Genomic DNA, 26,567 nt, shown 5'->3' with positions numbered 1-26,567 from the left:
TAGTAGAGAATTTACAATAAAATCCTTCCTGAAGTAGCACATCCAAGGTCCTGAGGATTTATAAATTACATTCAGAACTTGAATTATTGCAGTTACAAAATAAAGCTGAGATATGAACATTTCTGCTTGGCTTTAGAAATCTTTTTATTATTCACATTAATTAAGCTTACAAGCCTTAGAGGAGTGCTGCATTGTGGTACCTCTTCTTTGAGGGAAGCCAAACTTCTAAAATGTCCCACGGAGGCCAGCTGGGCGGTGGCGGGTGACAGCAAAGGTGGCCAGAGGCACAGCCAGCTCTTGATGCTGTTTTTCACAGGTTATAAAGCCAGAAGACTCATCCCGATCACCTGCTCTGAACTGATGCAGGAGCTTTAGGAATTCTCTGGGTTAATTAATTGTGAACAACTTTAATCATGTTCATTAGAGCTCTAATGTTGTTAATTAATAACATAAACATTTTTAGTAGCATGAGTGGCTCTCCTGTAATTCTAAGTTGGCGTTCAGAAAATGGAGTTTTCTTTTGGAGCTGGGTGATGGATAGTCCTTTCACCTGACTCTGGACAGGTGAGAAGACAGAAAATACTTCTAGGTAAGACTGGCTTCTTGAATCTTAATAACCAGCAAAATGTGATAGCACGGCAACATTTCTTCTGGAGAGAGTCCTAAAAAAAGTCAGTGTGACAGGTTTGCAAAGGCATGCAAACCCAGGGTGATTTGTGTACTAAGGTTTTTATTAGTTAATTCATTTATTTGGCCTATAGAGTAGGGTAGAAGCTAAATCACATGCTAATATGAGTAATTTATAAGCATATTATACAGTGCTTTACAGATTCAGACCCACTGTGAACTGCCCTTCATTTCTTTTAATCTCTCTCTGCAGTGACTAATTAGATGACCACATCTCATCCCAGGGTCTCCCAAACAGTATCACCGGAGTCGCTCTTTGGCTGGCCAAATCTCATGTTCAATTGCGTGTTTATAAATACATCTCACATATAACACAGTCATTTTAAAATCCATTAGCTGCAGTCGGCTCAGATTTAAGAGGGTCTAAAATTGCTCTCCCCTCTCTATGCAAAGCCAAATAAATCTCATCAAAATTACTGGGGGGAAAAAATAATTATAAAAGGTATACCCTGTTTTTTTCCTCTGATGCCTTAATTGGTTTGATTTTCTTGATTCAGTTAGCTCCTCACCTGAGAATGTATGCTGCTAGAGAAGCCTCTCTTATCTATTGAAACAAATGTTAAAATCACCATTGACCTTCGTGTTGCAATATTGGGCCACAAGGCAATAAACAGATTTTACTAATGCAGGGCATAAACACAGCAGCAGGACTTGGGGAATTGAGTGGAGGCTAAAGTTTTCATTCCATTAAATCAATCCTGACTTGAACCACTTCTGGAGAAACTTGATGTATTTAGGGCTGCGTTACCCATGCTTCAGTTCACAAACAAACGGTCTCTTTGCTCAGGAGCATTAATTTGGGGGCAAGAATCTGTGCTTGAGACTTCCTTTGAAAGTCATCCTCCTGTCGATTCGAACAAGGCTACATTTTGGTTCATTGTCTCCCCACTGAGAGCAACTTACAGGATTAAAAAAGTATTGCCCTGTCCCCTAAGCAGAATCTAAGCAATAGAGTCAGTTGTTCCGTATTCTGTTTTAGCAAGGCAAGATATCCACGAACAAATGTAACAATGATTAAAGGTGGCAAAAATGTATTAAAAAGTATATTTTCTTTAGATTTAAGGGAAAAGATCTAATTAATGATATTAAGCACTTTTTAAAGTGTGAAGTCTCTTTCTGTATGTAGTGTAGCATGAGCAAAGGCAGGCAGGCAACCGACATTTACTATGTAAATTATCTCCACGCAGTGCTAAATCAATGAGGTTTTCTCCACAGATGCTCATTCCAGGTTCCCCCCTGTAATGACCTCAATTATACATGTCTTCATTGTGAAATTACGATTGCATTTGGCGGGCTGCAAATGACAGCAGAGAAAAAGATTTCCATGATAAAACAGCACAACAAGTAATACCTGCTCGCATTAGTATGCACAGCTTGCAAAGGTGCAGTGCAACTCCAGCTTAGCACCTTAAGAAATAAAATGGGAGCGGAGGAGGGGCCGAGGAAAATGTTCGACAATATCTTGACATTTTTAACAAGAAAAGGAATTAGTTATACTTCACGTTCTCAAATGTGTTGCCGTGGGATCTGGTATTGCAAGAAATTTAACGTAAGAACATCAGAATGGCTACACCTGGGTCACCAAAGGTCCACGGTGCTTCGCAGCTTCTCTCAGGCTGAATAAAATAGCAGAGAAAAGGTGTGAGAGGCAGGACAAGAGCGATCCTTTCCCTCAGTAGTCTCTCGGTGCCAACCGCTGGCATGCAGGGAGTGACCCCTCAGCCTCCTGAACGGGCGATAAAGGTTTGAAGATGGCACTGCCCTAATTCCTGGAGCTGCACAGTTTTCAGGAGCTGAGCTGCTGCCATCACCAGAGGGTTTGCGGTGTCCTGGCTGCCTTTTACTGACCTTGATTTTGTTCTACATTTGGTGCAGCACCTGATGGAAGATTACTCCCGGGCCTCTGATAAACAGAGACGCGGTTACACCCATTCCTTCTCAAAGGTGGTTATTACAAAGGCTTTACCCCTGTCTTGAACTATTAAAAGTTGAGCCAAAAATGATAGCATCCCATTCTCTGATGATAGCACCTCTCTCTGATGGCAGAGTAGTTGGCAGGAACCTTTTTTTATTTCCAGCTGGAATAGACTGAAGAGTTGCTTCAGCTGAAATCCCAGAGAAGGGTACCAGGTTTGACATGACTTGATAAGTACCATCAGCTAGGACTGATACTGGTTGAGTCTATCGAATATAGAAAGCTCTTTTGCATGCCTCATTCTGCAGAATTTCCAAACGAACATAAAATGGCTTGATTTTAGGACCAAATTCTGTTCCAGCCTGTGTTCTGCAAGTGAGCGCACTTTGAATATTACCCATTTGTTCTCTTCAGTTTTATATGCATGGTAAAAATCCTTTTATCTCCTAAGCTTTTTTAAAAATAAAATGAACAGTGTTCAATACTTAATTTAGAGGTTCTACACAAAATCGTTATGGTGACTTGAATAATTTGTACACATAATCCAACTAGCATCAAGTGTGTCTAAGCTCTGTAACCGAAGTATAAGATTCTGAGTTTTTAAAAAGATTTTGAAAAAGCCCAGCCCTCGCATCCTCTTAGGGAGTCTCTGTTTCCTCCCCAATACACCTGATTATGTCAAGAAATCTTTTCTATTGATAACAATAAAGCAATGACTAAAGTCACACAAAATAATCCTGTATTAGTAGAAAGACTTTCAAATGTTATTAAGATGCCCTCAAACGTACCGGTAATAATATGCCCTCAAAGATACTCCATAGAAATACTCAGAGGAGGAGTGTGTGTACATTGTTAAAGTGGTCTGTACTAATTACATGCTTTAACGTAAAAAGTCATCTCTTGGCCTGGTATGGTTCATCCAAGAATGGCGGCTATGCAAGGTGTCTTCTTAATTAAAAGTTAATGTCTTTTTCATTAGTGTGCTTCTAAAATGTAAAACCAAAGCCTCTTCAGCTGTCATTTGGAAGATGGGCAGAGCCTTAAATTCTACTGCAACAGAACACTCAAAAAATGTTGCTGAAGAGGGGTCAGCCAGGGAATTCAAGGCAGTGTGAGAAACAGCAGAGGGAATTAAGGAAAACAGCAGTAAGATGAAAAACCAATTCTCTCATAAATGAATGACCCTCTATTTCATTTCTCCTCAAGAAAAGATGTCCTCATTAGCCCTACTCCATGCTACAAATTATTGTAATTATCAGTTCTTTATCCTGTCAAGTGCACTCCAAATATTTTATTCATAAAAAGGAGCTCTCTTCTATGCAGGAAACAACTACATTACTAGCCCCTATGTGCTGTTTACGTGCTTCAGGCAGCTGGATGGGGGTGGTGGGATGGGACATCACCACTCCTGTGGGCCGCTGTCCGTGCTCCTGCACGGCTGCGTCTCTGATCTCCTCCAGCAGGTACCGAGGACGACGTGGTTTAATGATGTATTATCTATTCCTGGCTCTGCCGCTAACCTGCTCGGTGACCTTGGGTGGGTAACGTTCTCCTTCCCTTCCCAATCCTCCTCCATCTCCCCATTTGGATTTTAAGGTTTCGGGTGTAGAAACTGCTTGATGGTCGGACTGTGTCAGGCCCTCTTCTCATTTAATGCCTATGGGAGCCACCGCAACCCAAGTAATAGCAGTAAGTTGGTCAAACATTCCTATTTTTGATCAACCATACATCAAAAATATAGCTACCGTTTCTTTTCAACAGCTTGTGCTCTTTCTAAAATAGCACTAGGAATATTAAGTGGGAGAACAGCTAACCGCTGGCAGACACGACATGCAATGCTGTATTGATCTCTGCAGCCCTAAGTCACCCTCAGATTTACAGTGGTGAATGCAATTTGTGGCACATTCAATTAACTTCTTGCTTAGGTGGAAGAAGCAGGAAGAGAAAGGATGCAGAGCTGTTTGGGTACTGCTGCACAGGCAGGTTTTGCACTAGGTGTTCACAAACAGTTGCTAGACCAGTGCACTGGAGTGGGTCCTTCCAGGCTTCCCAAGGCTACTGAAACGGACCGAATTTTTTAGTGAACAGATTTAACAGATTTACTACTCAAGAGACGTTAAAGCAATTTTTCCATTAGAGGGTGTGAAGAGATGGAAAACGATGCTTGCAAAAGTAGATGCTGGGTTTTTTTAATTTTTATTCCATGCAATTCCATAGTGTAAGCCCCATAAAAGAGTGCAAGATTTTCCCGCCAAAGCTGTTAACTTTTAAGGCAAAATCACATCTTAAGCTGTGAACTGACATGATAAAAATGAGCATTTGGATTCACTGAAAGTCAGCCCTTCTTCAGAGGGCTGGAAGAAAGTGCACAAAGCATTTAGATCTTACCAAGGCAGATAGACTGTAAGTGATGCGCAAATCTCGTGCGGGTCCTAACGACAGAGATGAGAAGCAAGCAAGCAGGGTGAAGAGTAATTTTATCAGCTGATGGGAGGGAGTAACCTGGCCCCGCATGTCATTTTATAGTGTCAGCACTGCTTGAAGTGGTTTTTCCCAAAGCACTTGGGTGAGGCAACATCGGTCTCTTCGATCCCTGTTTTACCGCAGTTAATGCCAGTGGACATGAGGAAGGAGGGGCCTTGGGGCCAGGAGAGGGTGTTTCGTTCCCCAGTCCAAGTTTCTGAGTTGGCTGAAGCAACGTAACGCCAAAGCGCTGTGAACATCTCAATGGGCCATTACCTTGGAAGACTGGTTTTCAGCATTTACGTGCAATATAGTTTCAAGGCTTTCTTATTGCGGAGCCTGTGAATGAGAGTAAGCAAAAAATATCATGTGTGATAAAACTGTGAATGCAGCAGCTTTGACAGTGTGGCCCGATTGCCCTGTTGCTGGCTCACTGCTGCTGAAATGCTTAATAATGACAATCTGCACCCACGGTAATTCTGGTATCAAATGTCTTGCCTATCTGTGTGGCCACACATGGCAAAATACGCAGACACATCTTGCGAGCATTGGCCAGAAGGAAATGATGTGACATTGCTGTGGTTTCAGAGAGATGTTGGTGTGGTTTTCAGTAAGGCCTGCTGCCTCAGGTGTTTCTTTTGTGTGGTACATATAAGTCAATATAACCGAATTTTTAAATTTAAATAAAATATGAGAAAGCTTCTCACTCCTTGATTAGAACATCTGTATCTCAGATGCCATAGCTGGCTGCATTTGGTAAAGGAGTTTTCATGCTTGGTGACTTCCCAATATTTGGGCACATTAAAAATGGGTTTATTTATATTTCAGTGACAACAGTCTTACTTTAATTCTGCTTCTTCAAGGAAAGAACATGACTCATTCTTGTGCCTTTTCAAAGGACCTTGGCAGGAGTCCTCTAGAGAAACAAACCCAGACGGTCTCAAGCAGGAGAGCCTTTGCTTGTCCTCCTGTTGCTGACTGTTTTGTAGATTAAATACTGCAGCCAGGTTTGCCAGAGGACCCATCTTAGTGCCCTAATGCCACAACTAACGCTAGACATCTCAGGAAAATGATGTAGGGAGTTTGATTGTTGCAGATTCAATTTCTATGTGTCTTACTTGGCTTTACTGTTTAGGGTTTTTTTTACAACATAGATACCCATCTCCTTGCCAGAGTCTTTCAAAGTTATTCTTGGAATGAGGAAGAAGGAAGGCAGAGCGGGGAGAAGGGGAACAGCTTCCCTTTGTAGTATTTGGTGTTATTCCTGTTTTGTTGCCTTTTGCAGAGGTGGTTCGGCTGAGCCTGCCAGAGGACCAGAAGATCAGCGTCACCACCATCACAGTTGGCCTGAGCACCGTTCTGACGTGCAGCATCCGCGGGGCGCTGCGGCCTCCCATCATCTGGAAGCGCAATGGCATCATCCTCAACTTCCTCGACTTGGAGGACATCAATGTAAGTCCTGAATTACTCTTGTCATTTTCTTTTTGGGGCATTGAATATGACTTCATTTAACAGATGATAGTTTTAAGGGAACAAGTTTTACCTTGTTATTATTATTATGGAAAACTGGAAGCTGACATGATATTTTGTTTTTGTGTGAATATGTCTCAGGAATAAAAGCGAAACAACATATATGCAGCTGAGAGCAGGCGCACTTGGCATATGTTATTATGAAGTTAAAACTCAGTACTGTAATAACCCGGCACTTAAATAGCACTGGTACTTCATCCCTTGTTGCTCATTCAGTTTGGTGCTACCTGTGGTCCATGGACAGCAGCCCTGGAAAGCCAGGGGAAAGCAGGTCTACAGACCATTAACTCCTCAGGGATCTCTTTCCTAGTACAAAGAAACAGGTTCATCGAGAGCACGAAACAATACATTTATGGTTGGCAATGAAATCTCTCCTCTATCTAAATCAAATAATACGTTTTTATCTCTGTTCCTCCTGTTTCACTTGCCTTTCAGCCAATTCTCGTCTCTCATTCCTTGGCTACTATTTCTGATGGGCAGTTTAAAATATGGGATTATTCAGCAGGGTGTGGCAATACTCTCGCGGGAAGGAAGCTGAATCTCTTTTAATTTGCAGTGCTGGTCTGATGTGTGAGTCATAGTTTGTAGTAAAGACAATACCTGAATAATAGTATAAACTTACTCATTTATTTAATAACATTTAATTACGGAGAGAGTGGAAAGTAGTGTACAAAAAATACGGTCTGTATTTCATTTCTCTTTGCATTAAAGTACACAGTAAATCAGGTTTTATTTTAATTACACTACAGCAAGAGTTGATTTATATTTTTGTTCGGGTCTTGTTAATTTGATAACCACTCAGTTCAGAGTTGTTACAGTCAATACTGTAGCTCCCTAAATTGTTGTGTATCCAGGATTGTTGAAATGTGAAAAATCTTTGTTTTACTCTTCTGCATTAATACATGAAAATTACAGCACATGGGACAGAAATAAACACTGCAACTCGGTACATTATTTGTTGACTCTACCTTAGCAGGAAAATCAGGTACACTATGTATAAGTGATTACTGTGTGCACAAACTCAGTAATTATAACCACCTAAACATTCTTTTCTTTTCATCAAAGCAAGTATTACCCTTTTAAAATGCATTTCTTGTCACCATTTGGAGCATGACATTGAAATGCAACATGAAACCAGCAAACATCCCGCTGCAGGATTGGCACAGGACTATACAGGAACCGTAACGAGGACGCGCAGGATTGCACAGCCAGCCCGAAGCCAGTGTACCCGACCAGATTTCTTATAGACATCCGTCAGCGCCAGGGTTAGAATAATGACCTTCGGGTCACTGGCACTAAAAATACATGGAAACCTGCCAAGCTGCGGTGCGCAAAGTCAGGCGTTCCCTGCTGTAGTCGGAGTGTGGCGTGGTGAGCATTGCCTGTACCGCCTTGTGCAAATATTCTTCAAAACAGACCTGTTCCTTGACACAGATTAAGCTTCATAAAGATCACACACACTGCCAACGTGCTTAGTTTAATCTGTAGTGAGCAAATTCAACAGCTTTGTGTAATCAGAGTCTAGAAAGAGCCTTTTCTTTTGGCAGTTATATTCACTAGAGAGATCTGAGACGACGTGTTTTTAGGCTCGGTTTTGTTGCTGGGTTCAGGGCTGAGCTGGGGTTAGAAGCGAGGTTCAGCTGTTCTGAAAACTTACTTCCACACATTCTGGAGGCTCAAGAGTGGTCTTAGAATTTTTTGGCCAAAAAAAATGAAAATTCCAGTTATTTATCTTACCTTTATGAAATTTTGGTTATGATCACATTAATATGAAAAGATTAGAAGTTTATGTGTAAAGTGGACACAAAATGACAGTCCAGGAATTGGAGTACAAACACATCCTTGAAGGATAGATAGCACATGGCTCTGAGGCTTCATTTACAACTCCTACTATTTTAAATACCATTTTGAAGAGTAAATTTTCAGGCTGAAATGCCAGTTCCTCCCTAAATTAGCACTGGCCCAAGTGGATTTCTGGTTTACTTATAAGTAGTTCTCTTTGTCATTGGTTATTAAATGTTAGGAGGAAGACTTGTGTCGTTGCACATAAACTGGTTCCTGAATGATTCAACACCCTCTAGGAAAGTACCATGCAATACAGCAGAAAAAAAATAATCACTTTTTGATCTGTTTGAACTAGTATATCACCGAGAAACTGTATCAGAGGAGCGCTCTGAGATTCTTACAAGGAGGAAAAACAGGGTTTATGCCTCAATTTTCACGTTTCACGTGTCAGTTTATGACCTCTATCACTTTGTCGTGTAACACCTGCTACTAGTGCGCGTCAACTTTTTTTTGTCTAATAAACACCTCCACACCTTTTTCATCTTTAATTAAACTGTAAACTTTTTGATGTTCTGTATATATCACTGCCATCTGTATTCTGGTCTGGTTACTTGAGGTGACACAATTTGGGGATTACCATCTTTTATTTTCCCTCTTCCACTGTGGGCAGTCTGTAGGACTCTTGAGCTCAGGTGTGTCCCCTCTCTGGCTACCAAGGACGGGCACCTGCATGTCTGAAGCACTTGTTCATAGCAGGGATGGAGAGATGGTCCTTCAGCTGGTAAATCTAGTCTTTTTATTTAGAGTAATCACAAGTTTAAAAAGCCCTGTACTCGTGGGGCATGAGCCACGTTCATCTGCAGCGTGAACACGCTTGCATTTGGGGTTGATACTTGTGTGTAGTATGGAAGAAGCATCGACCTTCGCTTTGAGGTTTGCAATGTGAAAATACGTGCAGCCATGCATGCTCAATAGTATGGGTCGGGGTGGGGAGCAGCAGACGGTTCAAAGCTTCAGCCTCTCGTGGGTACAGAAACTCACATTAAACAATAATCTATTTAAAGGCATTGACAGCAGGAAAGTAAAGGCAGCGTGCTTCTTAATATACTTGAAGTCAGTTAATTAAATTACTTCAGTTTTCTTTCAGTACGCCTCAAGCAGAAACTCAGTTGCGTTTCTGCTTTTCACAATCAGGTTAGCAATTTGGCTAATTGGAAGTGCAACAGGAGATTAATTGTACCTTTTTAACTTCAAGAAAATCCCCCCTGCTCCTGGCACACAGGTTATCACATACAAACCTACAGGATATTGGCACACTTGGAAAAATCCTCGTATTATATTTCAATTCAATTCTTTCTCTTCTAAATGCTAATTCAGGAAATCAGATCAAGATAGAAGCCCAATTCTGGAAAAGACAGAGTCCTTCCAACGAGGTGTGAGAGCAGCAGAGGAGAGGCACAGCTGAAAAGTCCTTCGTGGCTTTATGCTCTCCAGATTCTTGACAAATGTGGTATGAGAAGGTTGACTGTGTTCCAGCTTAATAATAGAAGTGACAAAGACAGTCAACAAAAACCTAGATAATCCTAAATTTCCGCAGAACTGAAAGGTTGAAGATTACTATAAAGCCTCGTTGTTTAAGTGCATTACTTAAATCATTTTTATGTGGTGTCTTGATTGGCAACAAAATATTAATAACTTTTCATTGCTTTCTTAATCAGAAGCTTTCATAAGCAACAGATTAATAATTTGTCTTGTCCTGTCTGTGAAGAACTCTGTTAATGAGCTGTCACATAGCTATTGCAAAAGAGCCCTCTTAATGGTACATGTAATTAAACTATTTTTCTTGCAAACATTTAAGATTGCTTTTAGCATAAAAATATTATTTATCCATAAATTACCCATCCATATTATTTATCCATTAGAAGTCCTTTTGCAGCTATACTTTAAAAAAGTCACATCAACTTTTCTCATGCAGAAAATAACTATAATGTAGCTGAAACTGGTAAGATTGTGATAGCTATAAATTGATTTCTGACTACAAATAGTGAAGTGGTTAAAATGTGTCATCTTTCAAAATAATATACTTTTGTCCCCTAGACAAGTAGTATGTTTTCCCAAATCTGTGATTATGAAAGCATTCCTCAATTTGAAAATATAATAAACTCCTCATGGAGTCAAATGTATTTATTTATACAGTATTTATAGGATATTGTTTCACATGATTTGACATTATCTCCAGAGAAACATATGTACATTTATAAACAAGATTTATAAACAAAAGTTTATCCTCCAGAAGCATGGTGAAAGCATATGCAAACAACAGAGAAGAGAATATTACCATAAGAAAACAAATGTTACGGAATACAGGTAGATAAGAATTCGGTGAATTACCAAGTGTAATGCAGATAGCTATAACATCAATTCATGAGTATCTTTCATTATTCGTTTCATGTTAATCCGTACACTAACTCAAATCTGCATTAGATCATTAGTTCAAAACTAAGCTTTTCATTACAGATCATTGAAATACAGGTTTCTTTATTTCTGCTGATGCAGAAGGGGATTAAAGGCAGGGGAGCGAGAGTGCTTTGCAGCTACTTTATGACTTGTCTTTCTCCTTCTTTGATGAAAAATCAATAATTGCCCTTAAAAAGCATGCTCCCACGAGTTAACAAAATGCAGCATATCATTTGTTTACTGTCGTCACTTGTGTGTATCAATCAGCTCATCTTGCGCAAAGAACATGGAGAAATGTCCAGTAAGTGGTCCACGTGCCAGGTTCTCGAAGAAGTCTTGAATGTTCCTGTCCAAAAGCCCCCCTGCACCAACTTCATGCATGTTCAGTTTTGTATTATAGTATCCGGGATGTCACACAGGCTGAAAGGCAGATGGGTTGAAGCTGTGATGAAACAAGCCCAGGGTCGGGGGGAGAAGCTGTTCATCACAAGGAGCATGTCCCCAGTTTGGGAAATGGCTGAGCAGCAGCTGATGGGAGCGCGGCAGCGTGTCCTGCTAAGGCTCACCCAGTTCCCATGCGTCTCCTCTGCCATTGCCTCCTGTCGGGGGAAGGAAACTCGGTTGGAGAGACCTCTGCTCTCACCTTCAGCTGTTCTTGCCTTTGTTAAGGCCATGTGAAGAAAGTCTGGGTTTTGCTGCTGGGGTTCCTGTCATCACCCAGGACCCCGGAGGCACCTGAGATATGTAGGCTGAGCTCAGAGATGCAAGTCCGTGCTTGGAGGAAAAGGAGTGATTCTCTTCTCCAAACAGGTTTTCCTTCTCCCCATACAAATCTGTGTGCCTTACTCTGGCTGAATCCAAGCCTGCCTCCGTCTCTGCCCACCAAACCTCTCCCAGGTCCACGGTGCAAAGAGCATGTGGAGGTGGCAGAAGTGAATCTGGTGGGGCACAGACCACCTCCTAAATCGTTGATTGCTCATATTCCCCATCTACCCGTGCACCCGGGAAGATTCACCTCCCTGTATATCTCATGGCTCTAACAAGGTCTGTGCCTACCTGCCTTGGTACACATTTCATGCATGTTCATTTAAATGTCCATTTTTCCATATATAATACTTGAAATGCAAAGCAAATGGCCAACCTTTAAAGTGCAAGTCACTTGGATTAGATTTCTCATTAAAACAGGCTGCATGAAGGCGATATATTCCTGTTGATGCTTTTAATGTAGTTTCACTGTTAAATAATAAAAAGATCATGTGTGAATAACCCCACTTAATACCCTGCTAATAGAAACCGGGCTATTAAAATGATCAAACCCTGTGTCATCCTAGATGCTGCAGTAATACAGTGATGGGAGTAAATTACAGGGAGTTGCATGTTTAAAGCCAGGTTTTTTCTCCTTCAAATCAAAGTTTAAGAAATTGCACAGTGCTTATAGTATCTTAGGTCTTTGCAGGCTCTAAAATAGAGGTTAAGTGGAAAATTAATACTTAAAATATTTTCAGAATATATATATATAATCTCTCACTTTGCTATAATGAAGATCACAGAACTTGTATCCACTTGTGCCTTCCGTGGAATAGCTCATTTTTGGGTCACAGACCAAAGTTTGTAGGTGATTATCGCAAATGCAGAAATACCTTCATGGAGACAATAAGAGTTGTTCACCTGGTCCTAAATAGCCAGTGGAGTATAAGACTTACCTTCCTAAACAGCCCGTTTTTGTGGAGGAAGATGTTGCTCTGGGGTGTTTCTGTTCTGCTTGCATTTTTCAGAGGCATATAGGGCACATACCTTGTGAAATTTTGGAGAAACCTGAAATGTTAGATGCAGCTCTCCTATAGATGAATTGCTTGTACTCGGTCTGGGTGTTATAGCAGAAAAGCAGAACTATGAACGCAGTGTGAATCTTCTAAAAATGAGCAAGAAGAAAGGAGTGAGCCCATCTGCTGTGAAGTATTAAGGTAACTAGACTGGCACGCTTAAAAAAAATGCATTAGAAAAAATTGACAATGAGATGAATTAGGACTCTGAAATCAGTTGTACTCTCCTGTACCTGCTCTGACTGTTGCAACTGATAATTGAATTACAGACCCAAATCCATTAATCCCAGTTATCTACCTCTGTACTGCAGGGAGAAAGTCGGAGTTTATTAATATAACTTCCTCCCAAGATTGGTACTTACCTGTTCAGTCATGGTCTTTCCAGTTCTCTGAAATGTCCAGTAGATCCAATTAATAGAAACATTTCACTAAATCCCTGGTATGCTAATTCCTCCCTTCCAACAGCTCTGGCAGGATGACCTACCATTGATTTTCCTCGTTGTATTGTCTCTGAGTTTCTCAGGATATAAAAGTGATCCATTTTTATCTATATTATAATTGCACAACTATCTAAAAAGTTCATTTCCATATGTTCAAGCCAAAAACTTTTTTGGCTCACCAGCAATGTCTTATGTTGTGCTAAATTCTTTGAGCAGAAAAACAAGAAAAGATAAATTAATACACCATCAGGCTGTGTTTGCAATAGTTTTCTGGTATTTGCTTAAGGCTGAATTTTTCTCCATGTAAATTACTAAAGTGATAGCATGTGTAAAACCAAGAACAAATAATATTAATGAAGCATAAGTTCTCAGCTTGTCTCTAGAAATGAATTATTAAAAGCGCCAAAGAAAGTGATTTAAAAGCCCATGACTAATTTAGTTTTTAATATTTTTATATGAATCACTCATGAATCTATTGTAAAAAAGATCAGAGACATTTGATTAGTGAGGAGAAATCATTTTCAAAGTGATAGCCATTGTTGTAGATTTTGCATAATAATAATCTCATTAAATGCTTGGGTACATTTTGTTTTAAAATCCTGTAAACATTATCACAGAGAGATTTCTAGGAGTCTGAGGATCAGGCAAGCTTTTTTAACGTGAACTAGTTAATAAGTTTCCATTGCTGTGCTGGTTTCTGTGAAATTGTGACGGCGTTTCTCTTCGTCTAGGGGAAAACCAGTGACCCCAGCTAGCCCCAGTGCCGGGGCTGGTTTTGTCAGTAGGCACTGAAACCACATGGGGAAGGCTCCCAGCTTCCCTGGGCCTGGCGGAAAGGGCTGAAGGGGAAGGGTCTAAAAGTGAAGCAAATTATTATTATTATTATTATTATTATTATTATTATTATTATTATTATTATTATTATTACTATTATTGAAGAAATCCCAGCAACCGGTGGGATTCTCCTAAGAGAAGAAACCACTTGGGGAGCTCCATTCCGTCTGTCATTTTTTCAGCTAAGGACACTTGTAAGTCAGGATGGTGAGGGGGTATCGACCACCTTTGGGACTCGCCCCCAACGTATGTTAGGAGCATTCAATACCTAACTGGGCTGGTTTAAAATCGCTGCGTAGGTTTAAACTCACATGGGCTGGGCAGGGGCTGCTGCCCGGGGCGTGTGTACCCCATAGTGCCGTACTGTGGTGTGACGTGTGCCGATAGCTGGAGAGGTGGGGAGCTCGTCTGGTGGTGTGTCACCGGGACTTGTTTTTCTGTTCCTTCTTCCTATTCATAGCTATAAGGCAAGTCTTTTTTTTTCTCAAATAACTGGAAGTTATCCTAAAAAATAATAAGCCTGAACCTACTCTCTGCTAATTTCTTTTCAAACGAAGACTTCCTGGAAAACAAGTGATCCTCTTTGCCAAAAATTTAAAGGGTTTGAAATATGTTTCCATTCTGGAACAACCCCAACACATGTTAGAAAGCTTCATGAAAAAGCATCTGAAATGGGAAAAAAAGGCAGGCGGCCGGTGCCCCGCACCCTCCGGCATCGCCCCCAGCCGCCGGCTCGGCAGCCCCGGGTTAAAGCGGGCTCCCTCTCCACCGGCTGTGTTCCTGGGTGTCAGAGCAGGAGATTTGTGGCATTACAGTCACATACTGGATTTCACTTGAGACAGAATGTGAACAAGATTTACAAGCAATATGCAATGTTTTACACATTTCTAAGCGTGGTGTCTTCAAGCCACGGCAGGATTGCATGACCAGGGAATGCATTAGAAGGGAGGAATGGGATAAATAAATGTGAAAAATCTTCTGTTTGGAGAGACTGATGCCTTGCGTAATCAGTAGTGATGGAAAGGAAATACAATACCAAAAAAAGTACATATCCATTTTCTAGGATCTGCTTTGTTATTTTTTCAAATTGACTGTGCAGTAGCAACTTTTTTTTTCACTTTTTAGATTACTGAGCTCTTATCAATTTAAAATGCAGGGTGGTGCATTTTTTTAATCATGAAAAGTTAAAACATACTCTGAGGTCACTTAATCAGTCCTTTATCTGAGGGGTAACTGCAAGACGTAAAAGAAGCTCCTGAAGGGCAGAGAACTTTTTATTCCAAAAAAGGAGAGAAAACATGAGACAAACTGCTGGAGAAGTCAACTTCTCATCTGCCGCTAGTTGACCTTATCAATTATGACAAATTGTAAGCACAGCTTGCTGAATTATTATTTTTACCTGAACGTGTAACAGTATTTGATAATGAAATTCATAAAACAGAGGTGATGAAGACCTTATCCTTATCTGGCCGCTTTGATGCAAGGCTCATCAGTTTGTGGGGTTAGAATGGTTTCTGCCTCTTGTTCATACATTTTCATCACTTCTGTTTCTTCCTCTTCACAAGAAAATTCCCCTTCAGTGGTAAAGGAGGAAAACCACGTTCCAGAAGTGACTTGTTTGCCTTTCTCCTTGTTGCCTATCCTTTTTCACGGGATGATACATAAAAATGCCTTTTCAGTTCACCATTGGGCATTGCCGGGGGTAGGAGTAGGGCAGTCCCAGGTCCCAGAGGGGGTGCAGCACTCCCTGAGCCTCCTGGACAGCCTTGAGATACTCTGCTTTAAAGGTCGATAGTTTTAGGGAGAGAAGAATTAAGTTACATCATTCTTACAGATGTTTATGGTTCCCTCTGACTGCTTTCAGGCTTGTGGTGACTGAAAAAAGTCACCATCTGAAAAAAGTCAAAGCACACGAAATGTTTCCTCTCCTTTTTCCAGCATGAATTCTTCCCGTTCCCTCTGCCCACCCTATCCTCTCCCCTGCCAGTTCTCCCAGCAAGCTTACGAGTACATGTTTGGATGGAGGGATGGAGCTCAGAGCTTGGGTCTAAAAATGTTTTGTGCTAACCCGTTTCTGAGAACTTTTGTTCAAAGAGCTCCCACTTGCCCGATACACGTTTTTGAGAGGCAAAAAGTCCTTCTTGACCTGCTTCCCTTCTCAGCTTGATAAAATTCTGTTAAATCCTGTTGAGGACTGCTTCCCAGCAAACCGAAACACTAGCCAAGCACTGTCAGTGTTAACTTACACCCTGGTTAATACAGTGGCAGCGGCAAGAGATGTGCTGGAGCAGCTCCCAAGAGCTCCCAAAGGCAGAGCAGTATGGAGGGGTGTGGGAAATAGCCCAAAAACCAGGGCTGCCCACTGCCTGCCTGGGACGGCTTCCCGCGGCGCTGCAGGACTCCTGGCTGAGATGAGTGCAAGATGTAGAGTTAGAGGCTATTAAGGAATCAAAGACTCATCATTTCCTAATGCTCTAGGGCTTGGGATTTTACAGCACTTCCAAATACACCTTTATAAAATATACACAGAAAGTGCTTGTGCATAAGAATGCATGCATATATATAAAATGTAACTGTGAAATCCTAATGTACTAATTATATACACAGGAAAACATAAGGAGAAACTGTGAGCTGCAATAATTGAACACACAGAGTCGTTAATTTGTTAGAGAATTCACTATTCTTTTTGTAGCGACAAAAGGTTCAGTACTGAACCTAAATTTCGTACTCGCTTTTTTCTTCCCACATCTAATACTGGTCATTCTTAATAATGTTGTATTCTTATGTGAATTTACTGTGTGTGTGCAAGTTCTAATACAGGACAGATAATTTCCTTCTGTGCCTGGCATAAATGATACGGTATTAGCCTAAATCGTATTTGATAACCTTCTTTAAGTGCTAGAAGTCAGAAAATAGTTTTTAAAAGTCATAAACCATGCTTTTACCAGCATAAGCTTCTCTTTACAAGAAAAATGCATTTGGAGAGGAAGAGAATAATACTATAATCTTGCATGAGTTTGTTTTTGCAAGGGTCTTATATTAATACATTTGTATACATTGGAAAAAACAGATCGTCCATAAAAAGACAATTACAGAGCACAAACCAAGCAGTCATAATATTTTTCTGAGATATCTTAAAGGAAGCAACATACTTAAAACAGAGAAGATTTTATTGTCCTGTTTTTCCACAACTCCTTATTAATCATTCCATAAAAGTAGCCATCCTGCTTTTATTGATCTAAACTCAATTTGAGTTGCTTTGGGATTAACTTTAAAGACTGTTACAAAGTCCCCTCCACTGCAAGCATTTTCTCTATCTCATGCAAATATCATTTGAATAGGGTTGATATCTTTTCTATTTGCAGTTACTCACGCATCTTTGCTTTCCGGCAGGAAAGATCTAGCTGACCAGAAAACAGGCAAATGCTTGAAATGGGAATTTTTGAGTAGATATTTGTAATAACGTATTGGGTAGCTTCACCAGCTTATCCCATAGTGTAGATGCCAAATCTGCCTGACACCCAAGGTGGCAGTAATATCTGAGATGCTTTTGAGTATAGATAATGAATTTCAGGATCATCTATGCATTTACTTTTATCCTTTATAATTGTTCATACATTTGCGCATTGGGGCAGCACATGCCTTAGGGTAGCAGACAGCAGAACCAGGGTGGTTATGTCTGTGCCCTCTCAGGTCAAGGTCTGTGCTTTGGGAAGGATTGTTGTCCTGCCCGTAAACTCTGTATTTCTCGGTGCTCACTCTCAATCTGTCTTGTAGCGTGTCTAAAAACTAGGCAAGTTCCCAAACTTCCCTTCCCCCCTGCCGGTGCTGGCCTGCCACTGAGAGGAGAGGCATGAAGACATTTCTCTGGTGCCAGACAGAAGTTATTGGAGAAGATTCAAGAGCCAGCAGAAGTAGTGCCAGATCACTCTCATACTGCAAGAGATGGGCTACTTTGTCCTTTTCTTTAAGGGTGCCAGCTGGCATTGCAAGTCTGCCTCAGAATCGCAGCTTCCTTCGAAAAATGTTCGAAGTGTCATGGCTGGAAAGGAAAGCTTCAAACTGTAAAGCAGATGCACCCTGACGAGGCAGGAAGCGTGAGATATAAGGAGCCCCACATGGTTTTGGTTTACAAAGCAGCCCATCTGATGATCCAACAACTCTTGCTCATAATTTCTGAGCACCTGGCAGGGGGGTTGGCAGTAACAGCATGGATGAGGATGATTCCTTGTAGCATTGGACCTGCCATGGGCGCAGCAGGAAAGGGAGTGGCGACAGCACCTCTGTGCATGGATTCCCTTTCTCCATCACAACGAAATTGGGACCCAAGTTCTTGACTCCCCACCAGCGGAGCAAACTTGCATTCCTATTTTATGCCGCCCACCCTGGTAGGTTCGATCAAGTCATGCTGGAAGACCCTGGCTGTGAGTTTTCACCTCCTCACCGCACTACAGTGCTGCACTTCCATTTCACTCCTGGTGGCCACGCTGGACAAGGGTGGCAGCAGGCACAGCTTTGTGTAGGGGCTTTCCCGGTACAGCCCTTGGCTGCAGGCTGGCTTTCCACCTACACATTGGAAAGTTGAAAAAAAGTCCTTGGGTTTTCACAAGCAAAACCACTCTTCAACACTCACCCTATTGTACTGGGCTTGTGCCACCCTGATTCTAAGGTGAATTTTACCATACTTTTGCAGTGGAATTCTGGAAAGAGTTTAGTTTAGCATGCTTCACACATGGAGCTAATTAAAGAAAAATCGTTCTTTAAGCTCATGAACTGTTTTTTAAATGTATCCTTCTGGGTTTGCATAGAAGTACAAGCATTCTGGAGCTGCAGAAGTCTGAACATTAATGGAGTAACAAAAGAAGCTGCTTTGTATACCCATCAGTGCTGTGGTTCTGTTAACTATAATTTGAAATAAATTCCTAAGCAGGGCACTTGTACAACATATTCAAGTGCCAAAACCTCTCTACTAACTCTTATTCTCCCCATCTATAATCAAAAATTGAAGTAATGCAAGAGCAGATCTAGGAAGATGAAGGGGCTAAAGAAAGATACTTGTCAAGCAGTTACAGATCAAAACAAGTTTCTTTGAGAAAATGCTTTTTGTCGTCTTCCTTGTCTCCTGCGTAGGATATTGTCTGAGATAAGTGACAAACAGTTTCAGTTCTTTCTCATCAAGTCTCAAGGTTACAGTGCATTTCCTAAGAACCAGCATAGATAAAGGAAACCTTAACCCACCCAGAAGTTAGCATTTTATGCATCTGAGGTTAACAGGAAGATACTAAATTCCCCCATAAATTAAACAGCTGGAGATTGCCATCTTTCTTATGTGCAAAGAGCACCTTGTTAGCAACCAGCACAAAAGTTTATGTTCTCAGATGAGTTACTTTGCCTTACTCTTAAATTGCCGCTCATTTTCTCCCTGCATGTTGATTTATGAACTTCAAAACTTACTGTTCAAAATTCAAGCTGTGTTCCCGAGCTGCGATGCTATCAAAACCACTGAACAGGTAGTCTCCCTTCATGTGGTGTTTAAAATATTTTTACTGAATAATAAGGCACCTTTCCTGTCTTTTGTTACATACAGGATTTTGGAGAAGACGATTCCCTCTACATCACCAAGGTAACAACTATTCACATGGGCAATTACACCTGTCATGCCTACGGCTATGAAGAGCTGTATCAGACCCACATCCTTCAGGTGAATGGTTAGTAAATGGCATATATGACAATCCATGAAAACGTTCCTGTAAGCAAAGTTGCGTGTTAATCTCATTCGCACAGAGACGTGAAAAGCCACGCACCAAATTGTCTTTGTACGAGAGCAAATGCGGCTCAGGGTTTGCTCACTCGTGCTATCACACAGGCAATCAAAAAGAAAGGTACCGAGGGGGGACGTGTATAATTACCTGGGCTTCAGCAGGTATCCTAACTGTAAAATGAGCTGTCAGTAACATTTCCATAGAGTTAAGAGCAGTGTCTCAAAGCATCTCTTAGACTAATGACCGCTTTTGTGAACAGAAGTGTTGCTTCAATAATTTCTTCTTCCAGAAAATAATTTCTGTTGCGTGCAATAGCCCGGGATATTTGAATAAATACAGCACAGTGTTTCCAAAACTAGCTAACTCAAAGCTATATATCAGATTATTACCTGGTTGTAGTCAGCTTGGTTCACTGAGGGCTATTTACGTTGGCTAAAGATATGGCCCACTGGGTTGCAAAATGAGGGCAAACCATTTTACAGGTGAGAGAATCACACGGGCCATATTCCAGCATTCTCATTCTCCTCCGTCCCCTGGACCACATTTGTGCCTGGTGGAACTTATATTCAGGCGTTTGCTATCTTTCTTCTGACCTCAAACTCAGTCAGTCGGATTTAGTTTAAAATCACATTAGCTTAAAGCGGCATTTCATCGAGGGATCAGCCCGTGGAGTATCCCCCTCCCCAGCAGCAAAATTGTTATCCAACTTTAAAGTCGTATTTATATGTGCTAATATGACCAGCAGTAGCTCCAGAATAGGAGACAGGGTAATCCGTTGCTCACTATGGGTAGTTTTTGACATACTCTGGTATGAAAGTATTTAGTTTTACAGGAAAATTCAGTAACTATTACAGGGGATATATTATAAGGAAAATTAATACTTAGTTCTTTGTCTAGATGCGCAAAGACCTCTACAAAGGAGAGCTGTCAACTGGTAAGAGCAGACAGCTACACACAGGTTAATAGAGAGAGGCTGACACGAAGAGAAACAGTAAAAAGGGATATTTATGCTCTTTAAGAAGCACCGTGGTGGACGTGGCGTTTAGGTTTGCAGCTCAGGTCTTCTGGACGTGTGTAAGTTGCTCCCCACCCGCAGCAAGTACCTAGAGGACAGCACAAAGCATCCAGTTGATTTGAATGAAAACTGACTTAATGTTTCTACATAATAATTTGTCATCTTTTGAGATAGTAAACTGTAAAGTCTCAGCAATGTGGATAACTAGATTGTGCATGCTGCAGCTGGGAAAATAGGTTTCCTTCCTCAAAGTGCTATTTGTTTGATGAATGGCGGTTGAAAGAAACGCGAGCTAACAACTTATTCCCGTGTATATTATGTGATATATTATGAGGCCTGAATGGAGTTTAGTTGGCATACAACAATGTAGACTTTATCATCACTGAGAATATAAGGCCCAAAGGCTTTGAAACTAAAACCAGAATGAGAGGAAAGCTAGATGGAGTGTGGGAAGGGGTTGATTCTTTTCGTGCTCATGCCTGCCACTTAGATTTAACTTGTTGTTGAAAGATCCCATTTTCTTTTTAAATGGAAGTTTCACACCACAGCTGCATGTGGTTTTTCTTATTAATACAAGAACGCTGTTATACAAAAAAACCCCACTTTCCACGTTGGCTTTTTAATGTTGCTATATAGTCACTAAATACTGCGAAAAATGCCATGTGCTCTGGTATCAACCCAGGCTTGCTAGAAAACACTGCAGGGTCTAGAAATCTTTGTCTTACAGCATCTGATATTCCCAGATGAGCCATTAGGCTTTGCAAAGCTGTGTTTTTTTCAGTTTTTGATGTGGCTGGCTGGCTGCCCACATCACTAAATTCTCTCCTTTTCTGCCTGTGTCATGGCTTCCTCCAGCACCTGATGTTGGGGCAACAGCACCAATGACAGGACAACATCGCTTACCTTCAGATGCATGGTGGGGTTCCCAAGGCAGAGCCCTGCTCAGGAAATCCTTCTCAGTTTTTAGTAAATTAAAGGACAAATTGAGGAATTTCTCTTGACAGGAGTAGAGGGAAGAAACTGAGCCAAGCTAAATTGAGTGAAGATGCCGAGAACCTAAGTATAGTTGATGGGCTCTGTTCAGCGCTGGGGATTGTCTCTGTCTGTCTGTATCAAACTGAAAACTCCATCTTCAACATGGGAGGTTTTTTGTTGCTTTTCTGTATTGGACTAAAACTGTAAGAGAATGTGACAGAACCAAGTCAGACAGAACTTGGGTGTATCTGCTCGCCTGTCTCCTCCAGGGAGGGACTGATACACTTTTAACATCAACAACACAGGGGTTTTTTTATTCTGTGAAAACAATCAGAATTTTTTTTTCTCTTTTTAATAGAGAAAACTCCAAGTTTCTGTATTGGGAAAGAGTAGAGAAAGTAGAACCAACTGAAGTAAAAGGGTTTATCCCCAACCCTTCCCAAGCTCACTGTGTCTGTACAGGCAGGTCCCAACTTTTAGACTGTGTTTCAGTTATTTCAGTGTTTTTCGAAGCTGCAGTAACTCTTCCAGTGTCCTTTGATCCTTTTTGTACCACCTGGGCCCTGGCTTACTCTTCCCACTGAGGCCCATCTGTCCAGCTTACAAAATATTTTCCTTTTATTGCCTTTTTCTCCTTAAAAGAATCTGATCCTAGTTATGTGCACCCTCTTCATATGCTTTTATCCAACATATTCTCTTTATCTTACTTTCTTCTTTGTCTCTTTTTAGAACGTAACACTGGCTTGTAACAGCTCATTGATTAGGTGATATAGGAAATTAGGAAATATAAGCTTAAATAGAAAGCTTAGAGCCCGATTTTGACAAAAATTAAAAGTTCTGGGATTCAGAGCTCTAGTTAAATGTATTACAGACTAATCAAATTTATCAAAAGTTTACCCACAGAAAGCCTTGCTTTCATCCCCGTATATTGTCACGGTTGTTTCTTCTCATGCCCAAGGAAAGTAAATTCACTTCATCGCAGTCAAATCCTGCTGGAAGACGGGCACGCGCTTGTCCACGGCAGGAAAGCAAGTGTCCGTACTGAGGCTTGCTGCTGTACCTGTGCCACACAACCCCGCCATGTGCGTGCAGCACTGTGCCTGGGCTGTTTAACCAGGCTACAACGCAATGCTAAAAGGAACTCCACGTTGTCCGACTCGGCATCAGGCATCGCACAGTCTAGACTTGCCTAAAGATCCTCTCCAAAGCAGCCTTTCTGAAGGGGAAAAGAAGGTTTGTTTTGCTCGACTGCTGAATGCCGTGCAGTGCTGCCCCTTGTGTCAGCTGGTTCACAATATCAGGAATAACGGGGGCAGATCCAGATGCACATTCTGACAAGCAGAGATGAGAATCCTGTTAGGCAGAAAATGTGAAGACCACCAGATGGTCTTCACACCCAAACCGCTGGCTCACATTTTCTGGGCAAGAAGCATAAAGCACACATGTGAAATGCAGCCTATGTGTGACATTTGATGTGGTAGGTTTGGGTTGAGCTCATCAATCTTAGGACTCACAGCAGTGGTAAAATTCAAGTCAGTGTATTTATACACCTGGCCCTTAATGTCTTTGGAAGAAAAGAACGCGCTGAAAGGCAGCACAAAGTTTAAGAATGAAAAATTCATCTTGCATGCTGGTATCTTTGATCAGGAGAAGCCAAGAACAGTAGGAAAATTTTGTTCTCTCCTATGTATGGATATTGCTTGGGAAATGCGTACAGCATACACTAACTGTAGGAAGGAAAAGCAATTTATAGCTTTCAAGAAGAAAAAGAGTTGCTGAGGATAAAGAATCTCATAAAATCGTAATCAACTATGAAAATTGATAGCTTGCAAATCAAGAGACTGCTGAGTGTAAGGCCTCATTTTCCTTGGTCCTTGCACTCTGGAAAACATCAGCATAAATCAGAATATTGTATTCCTTGAAAACAGTTTTAAAAAGCCATTCGATCCTCGGCCGAATTGTAAGGGTCCAATAGGACAAATTTTCTAGTAACAGAGACATGTTTTAAACACAGATGTTTTGTTAATGTGGCTTTTCAAGAGAAAAATATAATGCTGCAAACTCCTTTCAAATCATAAATGGAAAGATTAAAACATCTCAAGTAAATGATTAATCTATTAATTATTATTAAGCCTTGAAGTATATTGGTCCTATAGCAGCGATGTTTGTCTTTGGGGCTTCATACCGCCATCTGTGTTCATCATGTGCTTTATCACCTGAGCTGTTTTATTGTAATGAATTGGTCTGCTCACAAGTAAGGTACTACTTAGTATGCAGTAGTAGGCAATCTACCCAATCTCTTACTTGTTTGAATACCTTTTTTCTCCTACTTTGCTTAAGATAATAGCATTTTTATATTGCCTTTGGCTGCAGACACAGTAATGGTTAGCAATGATATATAGTCACCAAGGGAAATAGCAAAGGATAATCCATATATTCCAAAGTCTGGAGCTGAAATCTTTGCAAGTTTAAAGTAAAATGTGCTTACTTGGAATGTATTAATTTGTAGCGAGGATAATAAAAATGCATTCTGCAGTTTGCTGTTATCACAAGGCAGTTGCATGCAATAATTTACCTGTGCAATGAATTATGTAAGACGAGGGAGAAGAAATAAAAAGTTTAAAAATGGAAGGAGTAGGAAAATGATAAGAGAGCAGGAATGGAGGTGCAACACATATTTTTGTAGGTGAAAACAAGCAGTTTCCTTATTAATCACTCTTGAAAAGACACCTTGCTGTAATTTCAAATTCATCTAATTTTCATGCAGAACATTGATTCAGTGTCCAGGACCCCTGAGCTACTTTTTGCAATATAAATCTGTTCTGTTTTCAGCTCTGCAGGTAAAATATGTGGATTACTCACATACAGACTAACATGGTATGAGGCAAAAAACCCGAGAGATGCAAGTAAACTCCGCTTTGTCAAGGTGTGCCCTGTTTCTAGGGAGCATGATCCTTGTGGCAGTCATTGGGAGTGCTGACCTGATGTCTGTATGAAGAGGAAAGCCTAACGCAAACAATTATAAGAAAACCTGATCAACCCACACTGGTTTTGAGAGCATTAAATAGGTGATGTCTGGGACGGGCTCTATCTCTGTTAAGAGCTGCTGGGTGAGAAAACACCACTAGGCTTGGAGTAAAATTGCTCTGGTGCCTTTGGCCATTTGGTATATGTTAGAGAAGGGCTTGAGCCCGGCTGAGGGATCTCCATCTCGCCTGGAGCCGGGCAGGTGCAGGCAGGCAGCCGTATCCTGGCAGGAGCAGAGCTCTGCACGGGGCACGGGACCTCGCAGGCTTTGCTCCAGAGCTGGTTTTCATGTAGCTAGCTGCAAGCATGGGCGCGCTAGTCTGTCTGCAAGAGGCTGGGGCAGGCAAACCCCCAGGCAGAGAGGGTCAGCATTGCTTGTGGACTAGAAGAGGCAGGTTTGTGCTGTCTGGAGAATTAGGAAAGTACCTGGAACATTAAGTACTAACTGCCCGTTGACTTTACCAGGATTTGGGCATCTAACCTGCTTGGGTGTCCTAAGTTTTTTCCTATGCATTTGTAAGAGACAAACCACCTCTCATCTATGAGTCTGAATTTCAATGGACATAGATTTTCAATGGACCTCAGTTCCTAAACCATTTCATTCTAAAAATGTTACTAGTAGCAAGGAAATCATAGGTGAGACAAGCATTGAGTGCAGGACCTTCATAAAATTCTGTCAAAGTGGACAAAAATTACTGTCTTTAACCTATTGCACCTGGAGACACCGACACGGAGAAATTTAAATTAATTTTGCGAGGTACAGACGGAATCAGAAGCTCCTGACTCGCAGTCTTATTCCCCTGAATTGCTTGGACACTGTCCCTTAAATGAATGCAGGGATGGCTCTGACATCTGCCAGCCATTTCCAGCAGCAGATCGCTTCCTTTGCTCTCCTTCCGCTTGATCTGGCACCTCCTGACAGCACCCGTAACCCTGACAGCGATGGCAGGAAGAGAAGATAAAAAGCTAGTAAATGCTTTTATTTAGAATATGCAAACTCAATTTAATAAAACAAACCTTGTCTTTTGGTAACCTCCTGATTAAAGAGCTCTTACGTGGTGGTTTACCCACTGCCCTGCATCTTACAACACGTTTTCTTTTCTTCTCAAGTAAAGGAAATAGAAGACAAGGAAGTAAATCTACACATCCAGTGCAGAGGTGAAGTCTAAAGCCATTCCTTTGCTAGAAGTCCCCATTTTTTTGTCTCTTCAGTTGCCCCTAGGTATTTCCTCTCAGATTACACTTGAACAATCTCTCGCTTTTAAAGCTATAAAAAACAAGTAGACTTGAGGGCTTTCTGTCGTGGCTGATTTCCTTCCAAGCTGATGAATCAGCTCTGGTTAATACTTGGCAGCTGGTAGGTAAGACAGAAGTAAAATGCATCTCTCTCTGGTAAGGGCCATAAAAAATAGAAATAAAAAGATGGAAAGTATATGCTAGTGAATGTAGTTATTTAACCTATCCCCATATGGACATATAGACACATAGCAAGCTGCAAACACAGATTTCATTTTATTCTGAAGCAACTGTTAAGTCAATTTACTTTTGCCAGTCCTGGAGCCTAATGATGGACTATATAAAAACACAGCAGCGAGTTAGGTACCTTAAGCCAGTGACTTCCAGTGGAAGTTTGTTATTGACTGATTCAGGCTTTCTAAAAAACCCCACAAATTTTCCTCGATCCTCCGTTAGCGCTAGCAGAGGTTACACATTTTCCTTGAGGAAGAAGTTGGGCCCCCACATACCACATCCACATTTGACTCTGACCGTGGTTTTACGAAACTGTACAGCTTTCAACAGTTACATCATGAGTCCCAAAATCTCCTAATCTGGTAGAAAAGTTGACCAGTTGAT

At 41.2% G+C, this 26,567-nt stretch overlaps 1 protein-coding gene across 2 annotated transcripts in view; it reads left to right on the top strand.

Moving 5' to 3' along the window:
• The window catches only part of FSTL4 (follistatin like 4), a 235,190-nt gene that overhangs the window by 186,153 nt on the left and 22,470 nt on the right, over positions 1-26,567 (top strand). For both annotated transcript variants that reach the window (XM_076350221.1, XM_076350220.1), the window contains exons 6-7: positions 6,351-6,517; positions 19,522-19,642. In XM_076350221.1, coding sequence (XP_076206336.1) covers positions 6,351-6,517; positions 19,522-19,642 — 288 coding nt within the window. The remainder of the gene's footprint in view (positions 1-6,350; positions 6,518-19,521; positions 19,643-26,567) is intronic.

Source organism: Aptenodytes patagonicus, chromosome 12 (genome assembly GCF_965638725.1).
Source record: "Aptenodytes patagonicus chromosome 12, bAptPat1.pri.cur, whole genome shotgun sequence".
NCBI lineage: Eukaryota > Metazoa > Chordata > Aves > Sphenisciformes > Spheniscidae > Aptenodytes > Aptenodytes patagonicus.
Note: the sequence above shows the minus strand (reverse complement) of the source record. Positions and strands in the feature narration are given on the sequence as shown.